General features: G+C 39.2%; 1 protein-coding gene across 2 annotated transcripts in view; it reads right to left on the reverse strand.

Moving 5' to 3' along the window:
• Nucleotides 1-469: 469 nt before the first annotated feature.
• The window catches only part of SLC35B4 (solute carrier family 35 member B4), a 40,746-nt gene continuing 19,750 nt past the window's right edge, over nucleotides 470-21,465 (reverse strand). The window contains exons 5-11 of one of the 2 annotated variants that reach the window (XM_081038161.1): nucleotides 21,309-21,390; nucleotides 21,032-21,092; nucleotides 19,435-19,544; nucleotides 17,905-17,980; nucleotides 16,104-16,179; nucleotides 15,112-15,404; nucleotides 470-928 (exon numbers count right to left, since the gene is read on the reverse strand). In XM_081038161.1, coding sequence (XP_080894287.1) covers nucleotides 15,158-15,404; nucleotides 16,104-16,179; nucleotides 17,905-17,980; nucleotides 19,435-19,544; nucleotides 21,032-21,092; nucleotides 21,309-21,390 — 652 coding nt within the window. In that variant the 3' untranslated portion in view covers nucleotides 470-928; nucleotides 15,112-15,157. Of the gene's footprint in view, nucleotides 929-11,037; nucleotides 15,405-16,103; nucleotides 16,180-17,904; nucleotides 17,981-19,434; nucleotides 19,545-21,031; nucleotides 21,093-21,308; nucleotides 21,391-21,465 lie in introns of those variants that run through there. The other variant, XM_081038162.1, reaches the window with a different exon arrangement.

Raw genomic sequence — 21,465 nt, forward strand, 5'->3', positions numbered from 1 at the left:
TGATTAAGAGAGTGTAGATTCTGGAATCAGTCTTCATCTTCACGGGTTCAAATCCCCGTTCCAACACCTTACCAGTGGAACGATAATTTTCTAACTTTGATTTGTCCTCTGGATTAAATACGTGAATATATAAGTCGTGCAAAGTGTTTCACCCATAGTAAACATGTGTTCACTATTACTACTATGTCTGTCTGTTTAATTACCAGAATGAAAGCAATAATTTTAACAATGTTAAAAATTCTGGGAAATCGATACAGATGTGTGGCCTTCATGAGAGGAATGTATGCGTGCAGGCAACTTCATTTGGAGCTATTACAGGACATAATAAACCTCCAGTCATTCCCATCTAAGCTTCCTTGGCTTTAGGAAGCATTTGTGCCCCGTGGAGTCACATGCAGTAATGAAGCCAGATGCTAAATCCTTGAAGTGCTGATTAAGAAACAATCAGACATGCACATAACATACTTTTAATGATGGGATGATTTTATTAAGTTAATTTGCCGATAAAGAACATCACTGCAAAGCTTTGACTATTAACACATGCTTGCATAGCCAGATGTGCTTTCCTTTTTCATCTAAGGGGAACTTTCGACATTCATACGCACGCAATTCACTGATCTGTACTCATGTCTGATCACTGCTTGAATGCTGAATGGAAGACAGGGACAAAGAAAGCGGATTGTTTCTGATGTCCACGTTGAGCCCTTATCAATGAGGGATAGCTCAGGCGAGACGCTGCTGTCTGCAGTTGTGTTTTGCAGCGAACCCTGGAATCACAGGGCACCGTGTAGAAAACTGCTTCACTGATGAGGTGATTCAATTCGCTAAAGAGTTGAGCTAAACCATGATTTAGTCTCCCAAAGGGTTCTTTCCTTCCTTTAGGCATGTGGTTCTTAGCATTTTTGAGTTCGACACCGATAAAGCTGTGCTGCAATTTTTAAAAAGATGAATTTTAATTATGCTATATTTAGTGCAAAACCTCTCTCTCTTTTTCTTTTTTTTTTTTCTCTTTAGTGTCCTGACTGGGTGTGGTAACTGCTGTGAATTTTGCTTTCGCTTCACATTAAGATTTATTGAAAAGCAAGACTGAAGATAAAGAGAGCTGACTGTTAGCAGCATTACAAAAATCAATGTGTTTCTATTAAGGCTAAGAGGTTTTTGAGAGATTTGCTACAGCAACTTACTGCCATGAACCTCTCTACAGCCTCCAAAAGTAGGCTGGCCCTCTTTAAATTTTCTGAAGGAGAAACAGACCAGTCACCTGCCGATTGACCCCACTGCTGGGCTGTGCAAAGACAGGTTGCTTACAATGGTTGGTAGTAAAATGCACCGCTACCAGTGACTACCAACCACAGAAGGCAACAAACAACCGGACAGCTTTTGAAACTGCACACGAGCCCTTGAAAGGCAATGGTGATTGGAACCACCAGCAAGAAATGGTATCACTTTTATTAAGAAAACAATGATGGTACAGTTCAAGATAAAAACCAGGGGTCCGATGAGTTGTTTCAGAAGGTAGAAAATGGCTTTTTATAAGAAATCGTGGTTAAAAAAAAAAAAGTCTCATGAAGTTTGTTTGGCAAGATATTTTATTCACAAAAATCTCCCTTTCCTCCTTAACTCTCTGCTCAAATAACTCCTAAAGCTGGAAGCTGAGGTTTGATATTTACACAGCTCAACGTTTGAATACTTGCTAATGTCTTGTAGCTGTTCTACATGGTCTGCTGCTATCTAGTCCCCTCCTCCCTGAGTTCTGTTCTTAAAATGCAATACTGAATGAAGAGCTCAGAGGCGGCATAAATCAAGTCCCCACCGCCCCTTCCCATCCTTACAGAATTTGTTAGGAAATCCTACTTTCAAAATCGTCCTCTTATTTTTAGGAGGGTGCTTGCTGTTCTCTGGAGTGAAAGCAACGAGCACAGAAATGACTTGCTATTTCACGTGATACACACAGATATTTTTATTGCTAACCATTGCTTCTCAGTGGTTCACACGTGTCTTCTTTACATCTCAAAAGAGATAAATAATTTAATGTGCCAAAGGAATTATTACAACCATTTTTCTTAAAAAGGATGGGTCTTTTTTCTTCTAAACATAGACCAAGCTTTCCTCGCCCCAACCCCCACCCCCCATCTCTGGTACTCTTGTAGCTTGCCTTATTTGATAAAATTGAGGGAATCGGGTAGGATGGCTAGTGAATTAAGCAAAGCTCAGGGTCTCAGTATGACACTGGGAACAGACAAGTAGACAGTGAGCTCTGGGCAGCAGCCAGTACAAACCCACTACACCTGCTATGGAGATTTAAGAGTCATGCCAGCAGCCTACTTCCAAAACTTTTAAGACCCTTTAATGCTACCCTGATGCTCCTTGCAGTGAGCATCTAATAATGCAGGGTGCCAAATATATAATGCTTTTCCCTCCTACCACCAGGCAGAGAGCAAAAAGCCCTGTACCCATAGCAATCCCTGTGTGTGTCCTCCACTCGCCCTTCATTCCTTCTCTGGCTGGGAATCTTAGGGCTGTTTCCTCTTAAGTGCTTTCTTGCCAACCAGCTGATGACGAGTGGGAACAGGTATCAGGGATCATCAGAAGGTTTCTCCAAAACTTGAGGGAAAAAGAGATCGTGGCAAGCCAGCATTCGTGTATTCATGTAACGCAAGTCATATGCTGCTGGGCTGGCAATACTGAACTAAGATGTGACCTCTGCTCCCTCCCTTCTCTGCATGGTCTACTATGAGGAAGCTTCTGGAAACGGAGAACACACTACAAGTCTCCCACCTCAGTTTGGTACGTATTGAACATACCCTAATGCTTATGACTAGTTCTCCTACTTACAAATATTATCGATACTCCTTCTCAAATGTCACACCAATCAGTAATAATAGTGGATTTTGTCTCTCTTGACAGTTTTCCACCTAAGAATGAAGAGGTAAGTCCCCCTCACATTTTTCAGGATAAAGCTATTAACACCAAAACGCTTTGTTTATCTAATAAGGGCAGAATTACTCCTAATTCTATTTACTCGAAACCACCGAGAAACCAGTTACAACAGAAGCAGGCTCGTGATTCCAGATCTCTATGGTGTGGTTCTTCTCTGTGTGTAGTGATGTATCTGCTCAGGTTTTGGCTGCATTCTCGAATAGCTCAGCGGGCCCACTGCTGAGCGTGTCCACCAGCCCAGAGCTAATTCACTGCTTTAGAATTACTCCTGACCTAATGTTTTCCACCTCCCCTCCCTGCTGAGTGAAGTCAGCTAGAGGTAGCCTAAGAGCGAAATAAGAAAACTATCGTGCTCCAAATATAGAAGGAAAAGGTGGTAACGATTCTCAGCCCCCTTTGAGCTGTAAGAAAATACAGACACATTTTTACAGTAACGCTCCATGTTCGTACTCAAGTACACATACATTCACTACTCTGCCAGATAGTCTCATCCCCAAAGACAACAGACGTCTACTGTCGATGCTTATAACAGTGTATAAAAACACACACACCACACAGACGTAAATACTCCGTAAAAAACATCCAAAAGCCCTAAATCATGGAGGCATCAACAGAGAAAAGATTATAGGTGTTGCTCAGTAGAAAATTACACAAGTGAACGGGGATTGCAGCGAGGAAACTGGAGGTAGGGGTAAGAAAGTGAAAAAATATAGGGCGGAAAGGAGGAAAGGTGCTCAGGAAAGATATTTATTAGAATCTTTAAAAAAAAAATGTCAGGTAATTTTCCCAGAAGAGGTTTGTTGTGGGTGGCCCAGATCAACTCAGCTTTCAAGATTTTCCCTCACTTGTAGCACTGAGCAAATTAAAGTACTGTAGCATTTCACCTTGGAGAACTGGGCAGGAAGAAGGAGAAACAACTATTTGGATTGTGTCTAAATACTTCAGAACTTGATAGAAACTCATCAAGTACATTAATGGTTGTTTTAGTTGGATGAAAAAGAAAGGATCCAAAATAAATTACTAATAAAAAGGAAAAAGATAGCATATGTAATGTGACAATAGAATTTGGGTAAAGGATATGTAGACATTAAATTAATATAATTCAAATAGCTACCACTTTTCTCCTGTTGCCTTATATCTCTGGCCCTGGTTCAGCTGTTAAAGTGGGCACAAAAGTGTATACACACACACACACACGCACACACTGCTTTTTCTGGCTAGTGTGAGCTATTTGATCTTTGCTCTAAGGGGATAGTTTTGGATGTCTTAAGCACCACTCTCTTTTGCAAACAACCTATATCCTCTATTTGGGTCACAAAATGACATGGTCTTATTTAATAGACATTCCTCCTCCAGTTAGGTATAAGTCTGACCTCTACAAGATGGTTTATCTACCCCTTTAATAAAGGTTGAAATCAATTTCAACCTGGATTGAAAATCAGTTAATCAAAGGGAATAAATGGTTTAAAAAAATTGGTTAAAAAAAGTATTAACTAGTATCTGTTAGACGCATTTCCTTATCTCCAACTACTAGAGAGGAAAAACAATTCTCAGGGCATTTCAGGTATTCCGTTCCTACATGTACTGGTTTCATTGTACATGTGCCCTAATCTGTCTATACATATCCTGTTAACAAGCAGAGGTGTTCAGACTAAGAGAACAGGCCTAAAACCAGAATCTAGTGGACCCAGTTAAATGCTGTCTGTGTACATCAACGTATTTCAATTACTGAAATTGTAATATTTCCCATCAATGTATAAAGGGTGATAGGTACTATGTTATTATGTAATGCTCTGTCCTATTAAGAGGTCTCCCAGTAAGACTCCAGATATGTAGCAATCAAATAGACCTTGGGAACAGGTTCTTCTATTAAAAAAATAAGTAAATAAAGGTAGATTTTGTTGTTTTTAAGAGGCTATTTACCGTATTTCCCTGAAAAAAAGACCTAGCCAGACCATCAGCCGTAATGCGTCTTTTGGAGCAAAAATTATTTTACATAAGACCGGGTCATAATATAAATAATATAATATAATATAATATAATATAATATAATATAATATAATATAATATAATATAAAATAATAAATATAATATAATACCGGGTCTCGTATTAATTTTCAGGGAAACACGGTAATACATAGTATTTAGAGCACCATCAGTCTGAGGAACTCCACATATTTTCAAAGATTCCACGATGGGTTCACACCTAATTCAGCATTTTTTAGAACAGACCCTTACTGGCACTGGACAGTTGTCAATGTGCAGAACAACAAATCAATCTAAAAACCTTGTTACTTAAGTGGAGAAATAGCATCCACATTTTATGTGACACAAAAAAACAAAAAACCGAGGCAGCTTTTTAAAAATTTAAATATAATTGTTATACATTATATTAATAACAGTTTCAGTTGTACAACATAGTGATTTGAAATTTATGTACTTTACGATGCAATCACCCCATTAACTCTAATAATCATCTGTCATCATGCAAAGTTATCACAATATTTTTTACTATTTTCCCTTTCACCTTTTTTTTACCTATCCTCTACCACTCTTTCCTCTGGCAACCATCAGTTTGAGTTCTGTTTCTGAGTCTGTTTTTGTTTTGCTTGTTCATTTGTTTTGTTTTGTTTAGATTCCATACACAAGTGAAACCACATGGTATTTGTTTTTCTCTGTCTCACTTATTTCACTTAACATAATACCCTCTAGGTCCATCCATGTTGTTGCAAATGGCAAGGTTTCATTTTTTATGGTTGAGTAATATTCCATTGTATATATAAAACATCTTTGTCCATTCATCTGTGAATGGACATCTAATTTGCTTCCATATCTTGGTTATTGTAAATAATGCTGCCGTGAACATAGGGGTGCATTTCTTTTCAAATTAGTGTTCTCATTTTCTTTGGATGAATACCCAGACGTGGAATTGCTGGGTCATATGGTAGGTCTATTGTCAGTTTTCTGAATAATTTCCGTACTGTTTTCCATGATGGCTGCACCGATTTGCAGTCCCACCAACAGTGCACGAGGGCTCCCTTTTCTCCATATCCTCATCCATACTTGTTATCTGTTGACTTTTTTATAATAGCCATTGTGAGTGGTGTGAGGTCATACCTCATTCTGGTTTTGCTTTGCATTTCCCTAATGATTAGTGATATTGAACATCTTTTCATGTCTGTTGGCCCTCTATATATTATCTACCCTGAGTAAGAAAATACCTGCCGAAGACTCCTTGTGGTTAATCCGTCCAAATTCATAACCTGACTCCAGCAGCCGTTGTTTACAGAGGCCTCTCACGCAGGCTGAATTTCAGTGAAAAACCACAGACTGGACTGCGCAGTCTCCTGCACTGTGTTCCTGCCGTCTGAGCCAACCCTTATGAAGGAGTTCCTGGAATCGTATTTTGACCAATGTGCTGAGACCTGCCCCATCCAGTCAAGAGCTGTGCAGCTGTATCTTCATTTGCATCTTCATTGACAAATCAGAGCATCTCCACAACAACCAATCAGAATGCATGGAGTTAGCCAATCAGGACAGTACTATTTGGACCAATGAAACTGTGGATTGGGAGTCCTCATTTGCAGAGAAATGGACATCAGGCCCTGGGGGCAGGAACTTCTCTCTCTATGCCAGCCTCGCCTTTGTCTCCCTGGAGCTTTGTCTCCCTTTCAGCTGCGTTTCCCGGCTTGAGCTGTAACACTGGAGCTGTAACACCAGAGCTGTTGTATTGGAGCTGTAGCACTTGAACAGCAAGACTTGGGCTGCTTCACTTGAGCCATTTCACTTGAATAAAGTGTTGCCCTTCACCGCCACCCCAGTTTAGGGAGTCCTGGTGGCACTGAATTGGTGGCAGTGGACTTCAGATGACATTAAATGTTGGCAGTGGTGGGATCTGAAATGATAGCCCAACTCCTCTCCTGATGCCTTCCTGAAACCAATGCATTGGGACCTGCACAAGTCCCTTGAGCTCAGTTGTTTTCCCAGTGGCACCGGAAGTTCTTGGGTAAGTCCTCTGGGATCCAAGATTTCCTGCGCTTTCGGATGATGTCTCGGAAACTTTATTCAGTTTAGGTTGGGGAGCCTCATCCAGTTTGGGCCTCAGTCCGTATGTTTAGACTGAGAGGGACCCTCCATACGGTTTGCATTTGGTACCAGGGGAGGGATCCTCTCACTTCAGGGACTCCTCCAGTTACTTCAAAGGGACACCTTCATAGAAAAGGGGTACAATCAGTAACCCTTGTTCTAAAAATGTTCATGCTAGGCGGCCGCCTCCTGTTAGCAGCGGGAACGGTTGCTGATTGCATGTACAACAACGGCAGTCCAGAGAACTGTAATTGGCTAGGCCTCTGGACAAGAACAGAAGAAATACAATGCCTCCCAGAAACAATAGGAGGCTTTCTTGAACTGTTCATTTGAGAGCTCTAAGGTAAAACAGACTGGATGGTATACCTATTTTAAATGGCCTTGGAGGCCTCTTTTCCTTCCATCACCTTCTCTATCTCTGGGAGCAGCCATCTTGTGCCAAGGCCCCACTTCTACCATCTTCTCTCTCTGTCTAGGAACGTCTGCCCCCTTTCAATTCAAGCCTTCTGAGGCCACCATCTTTGCTTCCTGGGCTTTCCGACTTCATTGTGCACACTTGTTTTCCATTTTGTTTGGGTTAATGATAAGTCCACCTTAGGGGTACCTTACAGGAGAGGATCTCAAACTCTCAGAGGCAGTGAAATGTACTCTTTGATTTGAAAAACAGCTTTAAAGGAATTCTTATAGCATGCAAAAACTCTGACCATCTGAGCAAAACAAAATGGTCCATCTGCTAAAAAAGTAATGTGGATCCAGTTTTTCTTTTCAGTTTTGTGTTATTTGCCTGGGACACGAAAGCTAGCATTTTAAAATGAAAGCTATGAGATCTCTGTGTTTATCTGTTTATGTCTGTATGTGGTAGATACAGCATATTTCTACTGATGAATGGAACTGCCCAGATGGAACTGTAATTTCAGAATTGGGTAGTAAAGGAACTCACTCAATTGGTTTAAAACAAATAAATGCTTATATTAGAGAAATAACAGGCACTCACCCAAACGCTTTTCAAGTGCACGTAATCTAGGATCAATCTTCAGTGAATAAATAGATTAGGGTTGTCGGTTTAGTTAAAACAGGCATGTCTTTAGATATGACTAATCGCTTTGAGGTCTCATGAAAACTTCAGGAAGTAATCTCAAATTAATTGTTAAAAACAGATGAGATAAATGGAATGAGTTTTGAGGTGAAATTTTGGCAGATTTCAAAGTTCTTTGGTTACTCAGAACCTTAAAGCCTGCTGTTAAGATCCAGACACTTGTGACAAAGCCTGGTTAGGATGTTATGCTGACTAAAAATGGCTGTATATGGGAAATCAGAGATGTGTGCTTGGTAAAAGAAGGGGTGAGGAATAGAAATACTTTTGTTGAAAGAAAAATTTTGTTCTAGAGTAAAATGACTGTTCTAGAATAAGAAAGTAAAAACCACAAAAGCTGAAAGATTTATGGAAGTTGAAAAAAGTATATGGAAAAGGAATCTTGAAGAAGAAATCGTTCTGTATGGTCAAGTTGGCTAGATTGAAATGGGTTTATTTAAGTTTCTTTGCTTTCAAAAGTACATTGATACAGAATTGGAATTTAGGGTTATGTTTCTGTCACAAATTTTCCTGTACTAATGGTGTGCTCTCGGTAAGAAATTACAAAGGGAAAGGAAGGATTTTGTTTTTTGTTAAGATTAATTCCTAGTATGCTCTGCTGTATCATCAGGTCTTTGATACGTGGGTAAACCAAACCTTAATATTGAAAGAGCTAAGTTTTTCTTCTAACCATTTAACTTTCTATAATTGCTTGTGAAGTCTTTAAATGGATGACTAAATGGTAACTACAATAAGGGAATCTTTTTTTACAAAAGGGGAAAATGAAACTAATGGGGCCTATTTGCCATGCTAAAACTCTCAGGTTTGGAAAGTGGATTTTAATCCAATTGCCCCCTTCTCAAGGATAAAAATGTACTAGTGATAATTTATATGTATTTTCATCGGGTAAAAGCATTCCCATGTTGAAGAGCTACAGCTGCAGCAGTTACTAAAATACTTCCAGAAAGGATTTTTCTCCTGCTTGGAAGATCACCAAAGCTTGATAACAATTGGGGAATCCACTTTAGGAGACAAATTCCAACCAGGTATGCAAAATTCGACCAATATTGCAGCATTTCCGTTGTGCTTATCATGCCCAGTCCTCTGGGTTTCTAGAACTGATGAGGTAGTCAAACTTCAATTGGTGACACTTGTTGAATCTTTTAATCTGCCTCAGCCTAAAGCCCTTCCTTTGGTACTGCTTAAGGTCTATTCACTTTGGTAAATATATATTATCCCCTTTTAAAATCATTTTCAGAAAACCTATGATGAGAGATCAGGGAATGTATGAACCTGCCTTAAGGAGACCTTCTGACTTATTGCAAAGAACTTATAAAAGTTCTTGAAATTAATTCAAAGCTAGTAGAGAAAATCTTTTCACAGCATTCCCAGGAAATACCGTCTACTGAAAAAGACATCTCTACAAGGATTCTCGTCTTGCTGTAAGGGACCATACCAGGTACTGTTAACTGTGCTGCAAAGTTAGTGCATGTTAATTCATGAATTCCTGTTTCTTATTTAAAAAGGCTCTCACCCTCCCACCTCATTCGCCTGACTAAACACCCAGCCTGTAGGAGACGTCAAAGTAAAGTTATCCAGAGCAGACAGCCGCTCAACCCGTGAAGCACATGACCTTTCCCAAGATCTAGGACCAGGCCTAAAATCAAATCCTGCTCTACATAACCCTTATGCTTATTTCATTCTCATAACGATTACATATTCCTGGGTATATTAGCGATCTTAATTTCTTGCAACAGGCTGGTCATCTTACGTATTTTATATTGCGTGTTCTAACTCCATATCATTCATCTTTGACTGTACAGTACTTCTTAATTTTTGCTGTTTTAACCCTTGTAAATGGGAAACCTTGGCATAGAAATATTATGGTACAATACTCTCAAACCTTAGCCTTTTCAGGGAACCTGTCAGAATGCTGGATTTGTCATCGGATGCCTGCTTCTACCTTTGGTAAAATTGATGATCCCACAGTTTTTCCTATTAGTAATTTCTTCACTGTCTATAACTTAACTGTTGATTTTATAAACTCCGATCTGTGAAGATATTATGGCAGGAAACAGCACTACTCACCAAACTCTGCCTCTCTACCTTCAAAGTTGACATTCCAGTAGATTCACATACCACCTAATGGGGAAATAGTTATTATGGAAAAATTGTAGCCTTCTACTTTTTCCTTGTACAAGGAGCTATCGTGGACCTATATGCACTTGCCCTTGTTTCTGACTGGCATATCCCCGGCAAATGAAGTGCTGCTAGTTTATGAAAAGTATGCCATTTTCAATGTGAATCATTCCTTTTATCTGGCAAGGACTTTTAACCCCAGTATTGATAGTGATCAGTTTTCAAGTGGAAAGGACCTATATCTCAGCTGAGGTGATTTACAGCAACACGGTAAGGCAAAAATTGATGGCTCAGACACACTGTTGTGTACAATCTTTATGAATATCTTAGAATGTATGTTGTCCTTTTCCCAATATCGTAAACTGAATGGTGTAATTTCAAACATAAGAAAATTTCCTTTAAAGAGGAGCAGTACCTTGGCAGTCGTCAGTCTGCTAGCTTTTCTTATTTCACTTTTGGTGCTGATTATATTGAAGAGTTCAGTATTTTGAAGACTGAAGACTATGAGTTCCTTATCTCCACTTCATGTGTTTAAAAACTGAAACACATTTTAAGTGATGTCATAGAGAATAAGCCTAAATATCTACTAGTATTAATATGGACAACATTTAACATAATTTTCAAAAGTTAATGATTCTGTAGATTGTGTTGTTGGAGTTAAAATACACCATGTGATGGATTGGTGTTTTCTTTGTGGCAGAAGGAGAAATCCTTTCCCAGGTATCATCCACCAAATACTACTCTTGCCCACAACACTTTAGTAGATGCTATAAGGATAAAGGCAAAGAATGAGACCCGGTCCTATTTGCTAAGAACTTTTATTTTGACAGAAAAGATCAAACTGTTATCTGACAATTAGGGAAGTCTTACTTCACTGGCAGCTGAGCTTAACTCCTCAATCACTGATCCAGGAAATGTTTTAACCAGAGAAATGGCTTTCTGGAAGACAGGCTTATTGTATAATATCAGCAATATTCTAGAACCTAGAAAATAACTGAATTCATTGGATTCTTTAGAGCACCTACCTTAGCTTAAGCACCATAACAACATTATATCAGATTGATTGAGACTGGTCGAAAAGAAAGGTGAAGAAATTGAATTGTTCGCTTTCCATCTCTGAAAGTATAATGATGTACTGGAAGCGAAGGAATATTTAAAATCTTTTTTTCCAATGGGGTAACATTTAGGTGAAAACAAGTTAACACTGAGATGTATAAGTATCCTTGGAAATTCAGGGATATTGGGTCTTTACCCTTATAAATTTGAGCTGCTGGCTCAATTGGTATAATCTGTTATATATTAGTATATGTTCATAAAGATTTTGTCCTATTAACCATTACAAATTTCACAAACAGCTAGTTGCATGGCAAACAAATTATTATGCCTCTCTGTAAACCTGAGTACATGATTCTGGTACTTCTGTGGGTGTAAAGGGTACCTTTTAAATTCCAACACTAGCTGGGCTTGGCACCGCTCAGTTAGACATAATGTGAAATCTAACCAGACCACTAATAGAAGAGCCCACCCATTGGAGTCCAACAGACATCTTTCGATTCCTCAGCTCAAGTAGCCTTTGACACCAGGATTGCTTGATTATTTGCTTGCAGTCCAGAGAGAAATTTGTGCCATAGCCAACACCTCCTGCTGTACATGGATAAATACATCTTCTCAGGTAGAATTAGAAACAACCAAACTCCTTAAACTTGCAAATGCTCTTAAGGGTAATTCCAGTTTTCCTTTAGGCACCACTGGCTGGTTAGGAGTTAAAGTCTCTGATATTTTCAGATGGCTCCCAACTGGGCTCAGAGCTATTTTAAAGTCTGGGTTGCAGACTATTTCATTCATTGCTATTCTAACTTGTTCAATATATTTCATTTCAGGCTATTGGTATTCTGTATCACCAAATGTTTCAAGCCCCCACAAAAACTCAAGCAACGGTTGCACAAAGGATGGAAATGATCCATCACGGCCCTGTACCAACTAACTCCATATTGAATAATAGTGGTGAGAATGGACCTCCTTGTCTTGTTCCTGATCTTAGAGCGAAAACTTTCAGTGTTTCACCATCGAATAAGATGTTAACTGTGGGCTTGTCATATACAGCTTTGATCGTGTTGAGGTAAGTTCCTTCTATACCCACTTTGTTGAGTTTTTATCATAAATGGATGTTGAATTTTGTCACATGCTTTTTATGCATCCATTGAGATGATCATATGATTTTCATCCTTGGTTTTGTCGATGTGATGAATAACACTAATTGTTTTGTGGATGTTGAGCCACCCTTGCGTCCCTGGTATAAATCCCACTTGATCCTGATATATAATCCTTTTAACATATTGTTGGATTCTATTTGCTAGTATTTTGTTCAGAATTTTTGCATCTTTGTTTATCCAGGATATTGGCTTGTAACGTCTTTGCCTGCTTTTGGTGTCAGGGTAATGCTGGCTTAATAGAATGAGTGTAGAAGCGTTCCTCTTTCTTCAATTTTTTGAAATAGTTTAAGAAGGATAGGTATTCATTCTTCTTCCAATGTTTGGTAGAATTCACATGTGAAACCATCTGGTGCTGGACATTTATTTGTTGGTAGTTTTTTTGATTACTGCTTCAGTGTCGTTGCTAGTAATCAGCCTGTTTAGATTCTGCATTTCTTCTTGGTTCAGCCTCAGAAGGTTATACACTTCTAGAAAATTTGTCCCTTTATTCTAGATTGTTGAATTTATTGGCGTATAATTGCTAATGGTCCTTTGTATTTCTGTGGTGTCAACTGTAATCTTTCCCCTTTCATTTCTGATTTTATTTGGGCTTTTTTCTGGATGAACTTTGAGAGGTTTGTCAATTTTATTTATCCTTTCAAAGAACCAGTTCTTAGTTTCATTGATCTTTTCTATTGATTTTTTTACTCTGTATTTCATTTATTTCCACTCTGATCTTTATTATTTCCTTCCTTCTACTTACTTTAGGTTTTGGTTTTTCTTTTTTCTAGTTCCTGTAGATGTAAAGTTAGATTTTTACTTGGGATTTTCTTCCTACTTCATGAGGTAGGTCTGTATAGCTATGAACTTTCCTGTTATAACTGCTTTTGCTATATCTCATAAGTTTTGCAAAGTTGTGTTTGCATTTTTATTTGTCTCAAGGTAATTTTGATTTCCTCTTTGATCCATTGGTTGTTTAGTAGCATGTTGTTGATTCTCCATGTTATTCGTTTCTTCCAGTTTGCTTTCTGTTGTTGATTTCTCGTTTCATGCAACTGTAGTCAGAAAATATGCTTGATATTATTTCAATCTTCTTCAACTTATTAAGGCTTTATTTGTGGCTTAATATGTGGGCTGTCCTGGAAAATGTTCCATGTGCACTTGGGAAAAATGTATAATTTGCTGTGTTTGGATAATATGTTCTAAAAATGTCTATTGAGGCAATCTGGGCTAATGTGGCATTTAAAGCCATTATTTCTTTATTGATTTTCTGTCTAGATGGTCTATCCACTGAGGTAAGTGGGGTATTAAAGTTCCCAACTTTTATTGTGTTACTGTTAATTTCTGCCTTTATGTCCATTCATATTTGGTTCATATACTTGGGTTCTCCTATGTTGGTGCATAGCTATCATTGTTATTATAGCCTCTTCTTGGATTGACCCCTTTGTCATTACGAGGAAATAAAAGAACACTTTCATGCTCTCTCCTCCAAAATGATCACACACAAGCTACACAAGGGCACACACTCACCTACACACATCACACTGACATCATTCCTGTCCCAAAATTATGTCACGGGAGGAAAACCAAACATTTGAAATGATTAGTGAAAGTCAGGGAGCACATTTCTACCTGTAAGAAAATACATACAACCCCCACTCCTGCAAATACCCATCAAGAACATTAAAATACCTTACAGGGAAGAAAAAAATCCTTTCCATTTTAGTTATGATTTGACCTGATTTATGCACCACACCCACTGTACCTATTAGTCTACTCATTAGCCTGTTTGTGACTCTCTCAGAATTGTCAGGCAGAGCTGAGCCTCCTTGGTTAAGAAGTTTTCCAAAGATTTAAGCTTCCCACTTGGAAGCAGTCCTGTGAGTGCCTGGGGTGGCGGCAGCTAGAGCTCTCCAGGTGCCGACCAGGGCCATCCTGCCATCACCATCTCAGCTCTAGGCTCATGGGCTTCATGCAGAGGACCGAGGGAAAACGTCGCTCTTTCCCAGTTCTGTCTTTCTTATTAACACTGTGCCATAGAGATACGCTGCAGGCTTGTTCCAAGCACAGAAAGCAACAGATTTGAGAGCATATAACTTTTGCATAGAGAACAGAAAAAGCAAAATATGGAAAAGGGTTCCCACTGGTCCTGCTCCAGTGGCACCAGGGCTCAGCTCACAGGAACAACTGCTGCTTTCCCAACATTAGGGCGGAACAAAGTTCAGCCTTAATGTCACCAGTGTTTCAATTCACTTGGTCACTCAGTTATTCCTGATGATGCTGCCTGGAGCATCTGACTGAAAAGCGCTGCTGAATAGTATAAGGGTGACAGAACAAAGGGATGAGGCCACAAGATGATGATAACTGTTATGGCAGAGAATCATTAGAACAGCAACAAAAGGGATGATCTTGTCCAAGACCGTGAATATCAAACCAGTTCTGGGGACTCAGAATTCAGTAATCAAGTACAGTACTGACTATTGTGGTAAACAAAACAGAAAAAAAAAACCCATGAACTCATCGAATTCAGGGTTGAGGGGTTTCTAAGCACAGCCCACAAATGTTGGTCTGTGTCACCACGTGAAATCTGAGAAGCCCCCTCCTTCTGAGGAATCTCTGGTATGTGGTTGGTTCAATACTGGGGGTAATTCAGCATTAACAAAAGTGAAATGGGAGCCAGACCTTCACTGGACCCTGGCTTGTGGTGCCACTGGTCTCCCAGCAGACCTCAGTTCTTCTTGTCCGCCTTCTGAGGCTGGCTTTTTGGGAGTCCCAGGTTGTTCCACACTTCTGTGTACATGAGGGTCCCAATGAAGACAAACAAGGTGCCCAGCCAGTGCCACAGAGTGAAAGGGTTCTGGAAGTACAAGATGGAAAAGATGAGGCTCACGAACTTGCGTAGCGTCACGACGAGGGTGACCGTGAGGGAGGTACACTCCGTCGTGAGGATGAAGACACCCCGAATGCACACGTACCTGGGGGGATGGAGTTAAGGTGGTTTTCCGTCACCAGAGAGATGAGCCAGGGGGGAACTTCTGGCATGGTTCTTGGCTTCAATGCTCATATGCTAAGAAGCAGAAAACATGAGTGTTGGCTATGGGTGCTCTGAGGCTCCTTCCTGGTAGACGAGCCTGCAGAATTCCTGCTCTACCATTCCATTTGTGGACCCCAACTCGAAACTGCCTGAAACTTCCCACTATACTTATTCTGAATTCTTCCCTCGGTTTACAGTGGGCGCCTCCCAAGTAATGACAGAGGGTAACACTGTCAGAAAAGGCGATCGCACCCACCTGTATTTGATCGGTCCCAAGGCTGTCCACCACCTCCTCCGTAAAAGAACTCTGTAAATTCTTTCAGAATTTTCTGGCAGCTTGTGAAATACCCTAGGACACTAGAAAACTCCAGGTGGATATTCCAGGACGTTCGTGCCCTGTATTAATTCTTAACTATCCACCTCCAGCCAGAGCGTGTCCATCACCGTGTCCCTGGGACTTACTGACCTATGGCACCTTCGGCGCTCCACAGAGCAGCTCATTGGATGGGCGTCTCTGTGTCCTACTTATTGCAGAACAGACCAAGGCAAAAATGAAACTCGTGTCACTGCAGTGCTAGAAGAAAAGCATCAACATTCCTATGGCAAAATAACCCTGAGAAGACCGTATGGCAAAGGATACTGAGTGATGACATTCATGAGGAGGTAGAACCACATGATGGGCATTGTCACACCAACGAACGGAACTTCATATAATTCTGCAGAGATTAAGAGGGGAGACAGTGGTATCACTTCCAACAGCTAACGTTTTCATCTGTTTGAACAAAGTAAAACAGTCTGAACCTAACAGGAACAACAGCACTATTTCCCCTACGAGTACATTTGGACCCCATACCACTTTACTTGCCTCGATTTCAGGCGGCATCAGCCTCAAGAGTTATCATACTGTTTTCTTAAAACAAATGATAATTTATTTTAATTAAAAAAAATCATTTACCATTCCCCTGAATAGGACCCCACTTTACAGAGAAAGACAGTGAAGCACAAAGAAGTTCAAAATGGTATGGTCTTAACTGACAACACAGGAGGTAAGAGAACCAGTAACTAAATGCCACTTGGAAATATGTTCAATCCTACTAGTAATCGAAGAATTCTAAATTAAACGAGGCTGTAGCATTGTGTATCTATTAAATTAGCAATTAAAGATTTATCAATAATATTCTAATCTGGCAATGTGAAATGGAATTGGCAGTCATTCATTTGGTGGTAATGTAAGTGGTGTTTTTAAAGAAATCAGTCTCCCAATTCTTATTATGGGGCCATACAAGTATTAGTAGTTATTCTTAGAAATTAATTCTAGATAATTCGAAAAAGTTCTTCATTCATTGCAGCACAATTTATACTAAGGAAAAACTCTGAATTAATTTAAATATTCAATGATAGAGCAATGGCTATGTAAGCAAAGGTCCTTTGACTGGATGAGGCATTGTACATTCAATTAAAAAATCATAAAGATTACATATAGTCACACACAAAAATACCAGCTCAGAATGAAGGTAAAAAGGAGGCAGAAAATTATATCCACAGAAGGATTACAACTACGGAAGAATTTATGTAAATTGTGTCTGGAAGAAAACTGGTAAAATGAAATTAGTTGATATATAGGGTAATGGAACTTTAACTTTTCTCCCTTTAAATACATTCTTATGTTAGTTTTACATAATGAGGTGTTTACACAGTGAATATTTGGGAGAATATAAAATACCCAAGATTGAAGAAAATAAGTACATAGTAATCCTCTAAGGGCATTTCTTTTATATTGCTAAATTGTTTTCAGAGTTTGAGATAGACTGCATAACTTGAACATTAATTTTCTTTTGCAAAAAAAATAACCCATCTAGATAAACAGAGATAATTTGTTAGAACTGTATGTCTGGATTAGTGGGAAATCCCAATAATCTGCTATTGTCTTTGAAACACTCAGTAAGCATTGAAATGAAAAGAAAGTTAAATGTTATTACTGTTGAACGAGTTCAGAGATCCAGTGTATCCCTTTGCTGAGGAAAGAGACAATCAGTACGATGTAAAATATTTAGGTATATATTCAGCTCTCTCAGAAAATTCAGGATAACAGATTCATCTGACATACTAAAACTCAAGACAATAAAAACGTGTATATTTAACTTAGGGATGATTCAAGAGAAGCTAAAGGCAGATTACTACTATTTGTTTGCATTCTCAAAACATCAAACCTTCCACATTCAAATGCAAGCACACAAATTCCAAAGCAAAACAGACCATGTGAAGATATCCTCTCACTTCATTTGCAGATAATTGAGGAGCACCTGTAAAAGCTTGTGCTGCTGCAGCTACAGCTTAACAGCACTGTGTTCCTGGAAAGGGTATGGTTTCAAGTGGAGAAATGATTGGGATAAAAAAGCAGTAGTCGAGAGGAAAACTGAAACTTTGCCTCCGAAACTCACCAGACTTATTGAATAGAACGGCGTGGTCATAAATATCAGAAGCCAAGAAGATGAATCCAGGAAGTGGAAGGGCATGCTATGGGAAGAAATATTTCACGTAAATTTAAATGCACCAACACTGAATCATTATAAAGCCGTTACAATGATTCACGAGCCGTTACTCCTCTCGTTATTCTAAGTCTTACAAGTTATTTGATAAGCAATATCAAGAAAAGCAAGTTAGACATTAAATGTATCCAGTGCTTCTAACCCTCAAATTACCACACAAAACAAAAAAAAACGGGGTCAGCATGCTTTCCTCCACAAAAGGGAATGGGAAACGTAAAGACACAGTCATTCTGCCCAAAGGATTTTACATGTTACTACTTTTCCAGAGAACAGTTAATATAATGCACTTAAAAATTATAAAGAATGTCAAGGCAAATTTCAGGGAGTTTCGAAAACTTGTGGGAAAAGAGAGTGGAGGATGATATGAGGTCAGAGAAAAAGAAATGAAGACAAGAATAAAAAGAGGTTGAAGAAGAGGAAACAATAGAAAAACAAAGATGACTGTACCTGAAAACCACCACCACCACGCCACAATAATTTAATAAGGAATCATTTATTGAGCAGTTACTATGTGCCACACATACTGTTCTAAATGAGAGATGTGGAACAAAGATGTGGAATGTTTATTTTTTTAAAATTCCTAGCCGCATGCTATAGCTCCAATTAAATGTATCAGATTGCTTGTCTGCAATATCAGTACAAAAAGTTGGCAGGGAAGGAATCCCGGAGGTTACAGAACCTGGAGGCAGTGACATCACCCTGACCTTGAGGGGCTGTGCTTTGGGCATTCCCTACCTCGACGAGAAAGAAGGAGGAGGAAAAGAAAAATAAGAGGAGGTAGCGCCAGATCAGCAGTTTAAAACAAAGAAGCAGAAATTAGTGAGCTATGGAAACTCCCCATCAAATGAATAAAGCCCATCTGAGGGACTTACTCCTCTCACCCATCCTCCCCAACTCTCTCAAACACCCGCCTACATATACAGAGGGTGCCAAAACAATGTGTACACATTTTAAGAAAGGAAAAAACTGTATTAAAATGGTAATGTTCAATATATACCGAGAATGAAAGATGACAAGTTATGTGTACACATTGTTTTGGCACCCCTGGTATTCACTCCCCTTGGCATGCTGTTTCTGTAACGTATTTTCCTCTCCAGGTTCCCATACTGGTTTGAACCTGATTTCATCTGCATGAGCACTGCGGGTGTCGGGTCCTTGTCCCTGCGGTAGTTCCTGGTTAGCAGACATGTTCTGTGCACACTAAGAGCCAGGATCACCTCGCGTGGAGACCTGTGGCTCCCAATGTACCCAGCAGCCTATTAAGAGTACTTACTTCCATCTATGGGGTCCTAAGCAGTTTACCAGACAATAAATTGATCCTCCAAGCCCATCAGAAGGATGGAATATCACATTTGAAATAACGTATCACAAGAACAGTAACTCAGTCATTTTTATCTTCCCCAGGTTGAAGAAATTGCTTACATTATAAAACAAAGCCTCTTTGGAGTGTTTCCCAAATTGTTTGTAGAGAGTCTCTTGGAAAATACCCATCCTTGCTGACATCAGAAGAGCAAGCGTCAGTGCTCCAATTCCTAAAAAACAGGTCAGGTTAGAGGATACCTGCATTTGCTCATTTCCAGATATTTTCGTAAAGAACATTTATTGTTTAAATAGTCTACCAACATTACAAACTAATTGTAGGACATGTATAAATTTTAAAAAGAAAAAAAATCAATCACAGTATTACCATCCAGTCCTTTATATAGTTTCCTACCTCTCTATTTACATTTATGTACATGCTCAGACAGATTCTTAGTGAGTATACAATTTTATATCTTGCTTTTTCACCATCTTTTTCCTGGATTTTCCTTCAGGTCATTCATTAAAATTTTTTCAAAAGTATGATTTAATAGCTGCATATCACTCTCTCGTGTGTATGAACCATACTTAAATGTCTTACAATCTGAGAATGGTTAGATTACTTCCAGTTATGTACATCCTACATCCTTCTACATAAATCTTTTTTAAACATGTTTATTATTTCCTTAGGATAAACTCTCATAAGTGGAATTACTAAGTCAAAGGTTGTAGACATTTAAATAACTCAACACAGAAAGTTTTTTCCACTAAGACTATGTCAATTTATACTCGAAACAGTTTATGTGACAATGGTTGTCTTACTGCACCCTCAGCAGCAATGAGAATAATGACTTATTATCTTGCCAACATCACAGACCAAAAATAAAAAGGTACCATATTTGGGTTTCAATGTGCATTTCTTTGATTATTAGACTAGTGAGGCCGAACATAAAGCTATTGGACATTATTTTTTTCCCCATGAACGGTCTGTTCACATCCTTTGCAAATTTTTCTTTGTGAAAAAAGGATTTTTCTAATAGCTCCTAAAGATCTATGTTAAGAACAGCAATCTAAAGGGATCAAGTTTCAGGGCCAAGAAGCAAAAAGCACATGATGCTTCCGTGGCTGTTTCTCTTACGCTTGGTGAGTCTCTATCTGTTATGGCCGCCACTGAATGCAGGAGAAAGCGTTTCCCTTCCATAACACACAAACTGAGGACCAAGCGCTATGGGAGTTGACTCATGAATTCCACAAAGAGACACTTGTATTTTGAAAAATTCCCCAGGAGATTCTGCTGATCAGTCGGGTGTGGGAACAGTAACGTCTAAAGAAAAGAAATCTAGGGTTTAGCAATGGGTCCCTTGGAAATGCAGAGTCAACAGCTGCAGTGCACCCTCCTTTTGAAGAAGCCTCGATTCACAGACCGATCATGAAGAAATGAATGATACTCTAAGCACTGCTCCCCGAGAGCATGCTGGGCCAAGGCGGCATGTCCATGGCAACCAAGAAAAACATGGGCCCCTGTTACAGAACATACTACCACGATCCTGTACATTTTCTTGAACACTAAAGTTTAGAGATACGTGATCCCAAGTGCCTCTCTCTTCCATGGCATCATTTGTTTAGCTGAAGCTTCCTGCCAAGAAACATGTCCCTTAGGAGAAAACTCAGCAAACAGAATTGCAAAGGCAATTATCTTTATTGTAATTACTGTACTTGCCTAGTAACCACCATGCAAATGCCTGGAATCCATCATCCTCACTCAAGCTCGACTGGGAAGTCTAGGAAATAAGAAAAAAGACTAGGTAGAGAGACCAGAACTACACGCAAGGGGCCCAGCTACAAAGGAAATATTTGTTACCCATTTCCCGCCACTCTTCTTTTTCAGAGATCTGAATGCTTGTATTACAAAAGCGTTTAATTTATTGCATCAATAATAAGTACCTGGGCTCCCATGGCAATGCGTGAATATAAATGATTTGAGAGCCAATACTTACCACCTGCTTTGCAGACATGAAAGTGCAAATAAATATCCCCACAGACACCAGGGCAATGGAAGTGTATTTGAATATACTGTATCTGCAAAAATAAGAACAAGAACGCCTTAGGAAAGCAAGGACACTGATTTTCACATGATGTGTACAGTCAGAAGAT

Source organism: Rhinolophus hipposideros (genome assembly GCF_964194185.1).
Source record: "Rhinolophus hipposideros genome assembly, chromosome: 25".
NCBI classification, from domain to species: domain Eukaryota; kingdom Metazoa; phylum Chordata; class Mammalia; order Chiroptera; family Rhinolophidae; genus Rhinolophus; species Rhinolophus hipposideros.